At 55.7% G+C, this 7,759-nt stretch overlaps 1 protein-coding gene across 3 annotated transcripts in view; it reads right to left on the reverse strand.

Annotated features, from left to right (window-relative positions):
- LOC123929264 (NACHT, LRR and PYD domains-containing protein 1-like) overlaps nucleotides 1-6,269 on the reverse strand; it is a 35,476-nt gene extending 29,207 nt beyond the window's left edge. For all 3 annotated transcript variants that reach the window (XM_045984708.1, XM_045984707.1, XM_045984709.1), the window contains exons 1-4: nucleotides 6,156-6,269; nucleotides 5,551-5,876; nucleotides 4,838-4,990; nucleotides 1,995-2,198 (exon numbers count right to left, since the gene is read on the reverse strand). In XM_045984708.1, the coding sequence (XP_045840664.1) occupies nucleotides 1,995-2,198; nucleotides 4,838-4,990; nucleotides 5,551-5,833 (640 nt within the window). In that variant the 5' untranslated portion in view covers nucleotides 5,834-5,876; nucleotides 6,156-6,269. The remainder of the gene's footprint in view (nucleotides 1-1,994; nucleotides 2,199-4,837; nucleotides 4,991-5,550; nucleotides 5,877-6,155) is intronic.
- Nucleotides 6,270-7,759: the final 1,490 nt, after the last annotated feature.

Here is a 7,759-nt window from a genome sequence, read left to right on the forward strand (position 1 = left end):
GGCAAAGGACCTGAATAGACATTTTTTTTCCTAAAGAGGATGTGTGAATGAACACCAGTAATCATTAGGGAAATGCACATCCGGTAGTACCTGACATCTGTCTGGAAACTATCGTCAGCCAGACAGGCTGTAACGGGTTGGTGAGGATGTGGACAAGAGGGACTCCTGCACACTGTCAGTGGGAATGTAAGTTGGTGCAGCCACTGTGGAGAACAGTCTAGAGTTTCCTCAAAAAATTAAAAATAAGATTGCCATATGATCCGGGAATTCCACATCTGGGTATTTATTCAAAGGAAACAAAGATCGGTATCTTGAAGAGACACCTGCCTCCTCATGTCCGCTGCAGTATTATTCACAGTAGCCAAGACGTGGAAACAGCCTAGGTGTCCTCTGGCTGATGAGTGGATAAAGAAAATGTGGCACATATATACAGTGGAATATAATCCAGCCATAAACAAGGGAAATTCTGCCATCTGTGACAACATGGAACTTGGGGGTCATCATGCTAAGTGCCATAAGCCAGAGAGAGAAAGAGATACAGAGTACCACTCAGATGTGCAACGTAAAACAAAAACCAAAAACCAAAAACCCGAAAGTCAAGCACATAGAAGCAGAGAGTGGAATGTTGGTGGCTAGGGGCTGGGGGTGTGGGAAATGGGGAGACGTTGGTCGATGGGTACAAGTTGCAGTTATAAGACGACTGAGTTCTGAGGGTCTAGCGTACAGCATGGCGACTGTAGTTAAGACTAGTGTGGTTCATACTGGAAATTCATGGATCGACTAGATCTCAAGGATTCTTGCTACACACACACACACACACACACACACACACATGCACACACAGGCACAGGTATGGGAGGTGATGCATGTGTTCATTAACTTGATCACTCACGGTGATCACGTCACAATGCATAGATTTATCAAATTGTCACTTTGCATGCTTTAAATCCGATTCTATTTACCGGATATACTCCAATAAAGCTGGAGAAAATGATGAATTTAGAATCAGGAAAAAAATGTGTTGCTTTTGATTTGATCTTTTCTACTGATTAAGCGGCATTGTGTAACCCTATTACATTTCCCTTTTTGCCTTGGTTGCTAGGATGCTCAAAATCAATAATTAATTATTTGCAAGTAATTCGTCCTCATGGCTTTCATGTTTGCTTCATTTTAAGGTTATTGCATTTGTATGTTTCTGTAAAATATTCTCTAATCCTTCCTTCTTTCTTTCTCCCCTCCCTCCCTCCTTCCCTTCCTTCCTTCCTACCTTCCTTCTTTCTTACCACCCTCCCTCCTTCCTACCTACCTCCCCTTCTGAATAGAAGGCAGTGTAACTTATCAAGTCAGTCAATACATTCTCAGCCTGGGCCACACACATTTCAGGTCCCTGAATTCCTCACGTTCACTCCTACCTGGGTACAGAAAGAATCCTTTCCCCTTAACACCTCTCAGATTCCAAGAGTGTATCTCTGAGCATTAGGGTCAGTTCTAAAGGTATGTCTTGGCAGCGGCTAAGACCCTGGGTGGCATGAGGAGCCTGTGAACTTGACTGTCCCTGTTGCCCACACAGCCGAGAGAGCGTGATGTGGGGCTTAAAGGTGTGGATTCTGGCATCAGGAGACCACAGAGGCTGAAATCCACCCCCGCCTCCAGGAACCTGCAGTCTTCCCTCTCTGAGTCCTGTGTCTCTCATCTCCATGACGGGCGACAAGGGTCTCGACCCCACGGAGGGAGGGGCTGTGACATTTGAGCAGCTGTGCCCCACACTGGGGACAGAGCCTGATATGTTTCCTGCACTGGGTAAAGCACCTGCATTGTAATTTCCAAGGGCCGCCTAGAAACGGTGGCTTAGCCCAAGGGAGGGATGCCAGCCAGCGGGGTTTTCCCGAGAGGGGTTTCGGATGCGCTTGAGATCCTCTGTCCAGCCTGCCTGTCTGGCCCTGCCCCTGACTCAGCCCCGCCCATCCTCTCCAGGCGCTCTGCAGGGGCCTCACCTTTGCTGTGCTCTCCAGACGTTTCAACCGGGGGCCACCCAGCTCTGGGAGCCTCCTCCTTTCTGGGCTTGCGGCTGGACCGTGGTGGGGACACGCAGGCCTCTAGGACTGCCGTGGACATGGGAGCACTGGGTGACTCTTGGAATGGTGAGTTTTGGTCTGGGGAGCTTGGAAGGACTTGGTTAAAGGGACAGGAAGGGTCTCCTGGGGGGAGAGACAGGAAGGAAATTGCCAAATACTGAGCATCCCTTTTTTGTTAATTTTATTTTTTTAAAATTCTTTATTTTTTAAAAGATTTATGTATTTATTTGACAGAGAGAGATCACAAGTAGGCAGAGAGACAGGTAGAGAGAGAGGAGGAAGCAGGCTCCCGGCCGAGCAGAAAGCCCGATGTGGGGCTCGATCCCAGGAGCCCGGGAACATGACCTGAGCCGAAGCAGAATCTTGATGACTGAGTCACCCAGGCGCCCCTTGACGTGTTTTTCTAACAATTTTTTTTTTTTTAATTGGACACAGTGAGGGAGGAGAGAGCAAGCACAGGCAGGGGAAGTGGCGGGCAGGGAAGAAGCAGGCTCCCCACTGAGCAAGGAACCCGATGCGGGGCTCGATCCTAGGACCCTGAGATCATGACCTGAGTCGAAGGCAGAGGCTTTAACCCACTGAGCCACCCAAGCGCGCCCTGAGCCTCCCTTTATGTCAAGACCCTCTGTTCTGAGCTCTCGCTACAGTCCTTTGGGATGGGTGTTGCTAATCTCAGATTTAAAACCATAATGATTGGGTCGCCTGGGGGCTCAGTGGGTTTAGCCTCTGCCTTTGGCTGGGTCATGGTCCCAGGGTCCTGGGATCAAGCCCTGCATCAGGCTCTCTGCTCTGTGGGGAGCCTGCTTCCCCCTCTCTGTCTGCCTGCCTCTCTGCCTACTTGTGATCTCTGTCTGTCAAATAAATAAATAAAGTCTTAAAAAAAAATAAAACCACAAAGAATAATAAGAACCCACCTTACCCTTTCAAGGTCGTCTACTGTCTCCCCCATTCCTCCAATCATAGTCAACCACAATCCTACTTTCTACCTCTCTAGGTTTGCTCATCCCAGACATCCCATATAAATTGAATTCCGTGCTGTAAGGTCATTTTTACTGGCTTCTTTGATTTATCAAGCATTATTAGTATCAAGCATTATTATTCGAGCATCTTCCGTGGTGTGGCTAATACTGGTACTTCCTTTTTTTCACGGGAGCGTAACTTCTGTGTACGTGGAAACTGTATTTTACGGGTCCATTAGAGGACACACGTTTGAGTTGTTGACGGTTTTTGCCTTTGCTGAGTAACAGTCCGATGAAAATTCACCAACACGTTTTTGTGTGAAGATGCTTTCGTTTCTCTCCAGAGTGGGTAGGGTGTTTGTTTTTTTTAGAGGATGTGGGTAAAGTGTTCTTTTAGAGGGTGATGAAAACCTTCTAACATTGATGGTGGCGACCACTGAGTTGGACGCTCTAAATGGGTGAGTTCTGTCTCAATAAAACTATTGCCAAAAAGAATCATAAAGATAGAGACACAGTTTTATCTCTTAGTAGCTGGCCTGGAGCTTCCTTCCGGCATTAGGTGGAGAGACGCTGAGAAGCCACTTGGTGGGTTCAGGAGCCCCATTTCTAGGACAAGTAGTTAGCAGGCAGCATCTAAACACAGGGACAGCAAGTTGGGACAGGGCGGCCGGTCATCAGGGGAGAAACAGTGGGACCAGGTGCTGCAAGGGGGGGGGGGGAGATGGATGCTGGTGGGGGCACCAGAAGGCCTTTGTGGGGGGACATGGGACGGGTCTAACCCCCCCAACACCATTCGTCAGTGGAGTTGCACTGAGGAGCGTGAAGGCTCAGGGGGGAAGTGGGAACACGGTGGGGATGAAGTGACTTGCCTCGGTCACACAGAAAGCAGGTGTCAGGGGAAAGGAGGGCATTGGAGCTCGAGCTCGGGAGAGGAGAGGGATGCTGGGCACCAGGGGGAGGGAAAGCAGAGGCACTGCGAGATCAGCAACGGGACCTTCCACAGAGTGGCAGCAGGAACGGCTGGTTCCAGGTTCCAGCCCTGGGTCTGTCTGCAAGCGCTGCCTGAGCGTGGACCAGCACTTCCACACTGGGCGGAGGGTCCTCTCAGAGCCCTGACGAGAAGGGGAAGAGGCAGGGTGTGGTTAAGATCTGAAGCCTGGGCAGAGTTCCCGGATGGGGCTGTCGGGTGAGCGTGACTCTGATTCTGGCTCAGGCCGTGATCTCAGGGTTGTTTGCTTGAGCCTGGTGCTGGGCTCCTCGCTCAGTGCAGAATCTGCTCGAGATTCTTCCTCTCTGCTCCTATGCCCCTGCCCTCTTCTTAAAATAAATAAATCTTCAAAAGAAAAAAATGATCTTTGGCCCGAGTGACTCAAGATGGTGGAATTCGAAATAGGAGATGTCAGGAGAGGAGTCTACGGGGGCTGAGGAATGAGTCTGGCCTCCTCTGGGGCTCATCTGGAGAGCAGGGTCCACCGTGGAACCTTCTAGACCACCATGGCCCCGAGGATCTTCAGTCCCGAGACAGCCTGCTTAGCTCTGCCTGGGGAAGGACGGTGTTGCCCGTGATGCTCCGCCCGGTAATGCGCCGCCCGCCCCGCCTGGGTCTCCTGTCCCCATCTCTCGCTTGGAACGGGCTGTCACCTCGGTGCTGGAACCTTCCAGAAGATCACTTCTGGCCGCCTGCCTCCGCCACCCCAGCCTGGCTCCCCCACCCTGCTGCCTTCCTCTTTCCCCCACCCAGAGCCCTGTGCAGCCTCAGGCTCATCTGGGTGGAACCAGTAGGAGGTCCCGGGCCAGGCTTACGGTTCTGAAGGATGCGTCTGGTTGTGCCCGGCGGCCGTCTCGAACTCCTGGTCGGTGGGTCCTGGACGAACGACAGCACCTCGGTGGAGGTGGGCCCACTGGGGGACTGCATGCTGGGTGCGCTCGGGGAGCAGGGCATCGAGGAATCCTTGGCTGCGGGTGGCAGAGAGAGGTGGGGGCTTGTCGTCGGGCGGGCCAGGACTTGGGGACCGAGGCTCTGGACATGGAGCCGCTCTGCTGTCTCCACTGGGAGAGGCCCGGAGAGGCCAGGGACCCCGTGAGCTGGGAGACCGGATTTCTGGAGCACTCACAAGGTGTCAGGCCCTGTGCTAAATGTTTCCCAGGGATGACGCCGCGATCGCTCTCACAGTCCGTGCAGGGAGATTCGGAATGGGGCTTGCAGGGCTAATACCTGCGCCTCGGCTCCGGGGTCTACGCCGCCAGCGCAGCGGAGCATGTGTACCTGGGAGCGCACACCCTGGGCGCACCTGGGAGCCAGCGCCAAGCCCCTGGGTGGGCCTCCCTCCCCAGCCTCCGGACATCAGCCTCTCTCCCCAGGCGCCCTGGGGACCCTGTGTGGGCCTAGAAACGCACTTGGCGAGGAGAAGGGTCCCAAGTTGCTGCCCAGAGGAAGGCCTGGAGGGGGCTCCAGGGTGGAGGTCCCCCGGGGGTCGGGGGCCAGGCCCATGGGCAGAGGGGGATTCTGTGCTCACCTGACATCAAGGCTGCCTCTGCCCGGGCCTGGGCGCAGAGCTGGCTCAGGCCCATCTGCTCCCAGGTGTGGAGGGCCAGGTCCCAGGCCTGCTGTTCCCCGTACTCAGCCACCAGCCGCGAGGCCACCTCCAGGCCCCCTGCCTGCCGCCCACGAGCGGGGGTGAGGGAGCGCGGGGGCCCGCCGAGGGGCTTCTCAGGCAGCCGCAGCTGGAACTCCTTCAGCTCCTCCTTCCCCAACACGTCCAGGTACCAGGCCAGCCGCCACTGGACTCTGCCGGCCATCTCTGCCTTGCGGAGGCCCTTCGGGGTGTCCACAGGGGCAGGGCTGGGGATGCAGGGGGGCATCAGGCAGGTGGAGGACAGCGGCGTCCCTTCCTCTTTGTCGCTCCCCTGTCCCCCACTGCGACCATTCCTCTGCACCTGGTAGACTCCTACGCAGCACTCAGAGCCCTGTTGTGTGAACCCCAGAGCCTCTGCGGAGAGCGAGGGGGTGGGGGTTGGGGGGAGAGGGAGGAAAGGCCCCTGGGAAGAAAGAGCTCGATGGGGGCGCTGGAGTGGGGTGCAGCCGGCCAGCAGAGTGGACGGATGTGTCAGAGACACTCACCCTTTCTGCTCCTGGCGGTCCTCGTCTGACTGAGCTCAGAGCCAAGTGCTCCCAGGCTCCCACAGGCCCCTCTCGGCCATGGGACAGGGTCCACGGAGAAGAGCCAGAGTGAGAACCAAAGCAGAGGAAACCAGGCTGGGTGTGCCTGGGACGGGGAGGGGCCACATCCTTCCGGCGGTTCTGGGCCCAGATGGGGCTGCCCCGAGGTGGGGCGGGGCCAAGACCCACGTGGCACCCATTGCCTGTCAGCCCAGCAGCCAGGATGTGGACTCTTGTGATGGGTGTGGGCCTCTGAGTCGCCAGGGGAACTCCTTCCCAAGCCACTCCAGTTGGGCTAGGGAGCCTCCCTCAGCCTCAACCGGGTGGCCAGCCTGCTCGAGTCCCGCTGCCCGTCCTGCCAGCCAGGTGGGCGTTTCAGCCCAGGGCCGGCTGCTTGCTGGCGCTCGACCAGGAGACGTTGCTGCCAGAAAGCAAAACCGTCCCTGCCCCATGGCCCAGAGCCGGGCCTCTGGGGAGACAGGCACAGGCTTTCTTCCTCTTTTGTCATTTGGCAGAAATTAGGGTCTCTCCGTGGAGGGGAGGCATGACCGACTGATCCCTGTTGCCTGACAGTCTCTGGAGACCCCGTGGTTTGACACAGCGACCACCCTTCGGCACCCCGCCACCTCCGGTGCTTCCTTCCTCCCAGCCTCGGTTTGCTCCTGTCGTGGGATCGGAGCCCTCCACGATGGACCCCAGGGCCCTGGATGGTGGGAGGTAAGCCGGGCTTAGCGCAGGCTCCGAGGGTTCAAGGCTCAGCCCCACAAGACTGGCCCCCCGGCTGTCACCTGCTCTTCTGCCCAATTCGGCGACAAATTCAGTGGTATCCCCCTTGACCCCTTTTCAGATTATTTGCTAGGAGCCGTGTGCCGGGAACTGGGGACAGAACCCAAATATTTACCTTTTAATACAACACATCTCTTTCCCTCGAACCCCATGTCCAGAACCTGACTCCTCACTGTGCCCACGGGTCCCGCCCTGGAGCAGCCCCCCTCGTCTTGTACCCGGACCATTGCAGTAGCCTCCTAACCTCCCTCCAAGCTCTGACGTTGTCCCTTGGCTGTCTGTCTCCTGTCTGTCTGGAAGGCAGAATTACCCCGTAAAACATCAACCAGGCCAGGTCACATCTCTGCTCAAAACCTTGCAATAGTCCCCATTTCTCTTGGCGTAAAAGCCAAAGTCCCACCAGTGCCCCGTATGATCTGAGGCCTGACGCCTCTCTGACTTTCTCTCTTACCTCTGTGCCCACTGGTCTCCTTTCTGTTCCTTGAACACACGAAGAATGCTCTGACCCCCGGGCCTTTGCACAGGTGCCCCTATCCTCTTGGGATGATTGCCCAGGATAGCAGAAGACTTGATTCCTCACCCTCTGTAGAGCTGCCTTCCTCCTCCCTGAGACCCCTGACCTGCTTTCTGTTTCTGCATCATGTGGCCTCAGAGGTGGACTTGTTGGCTTCAGGTTACCCTCACCTGCCAGTAGGACGTTAGCTCCCTGAACACGGGGCACTGAGACCACAGGAACACCTGTGCCTTCAATGGTACCACCCGCGGATCAGCTCTGTCCA

The sequence above is a fragment of the Meles meles genome, chromosome 18 (assembly GCF_922984935.1).
Source record: "Meles meles chromosome 18, mMelMel3.1 paternal haplotype, whole genome shotgun sequence".
Classification (NCBI taxonomy): Eukaryota; Metazoa; Chordata; class Mammalia; order Carnivora; family Mustelidae; genus Meles; species Meles meles.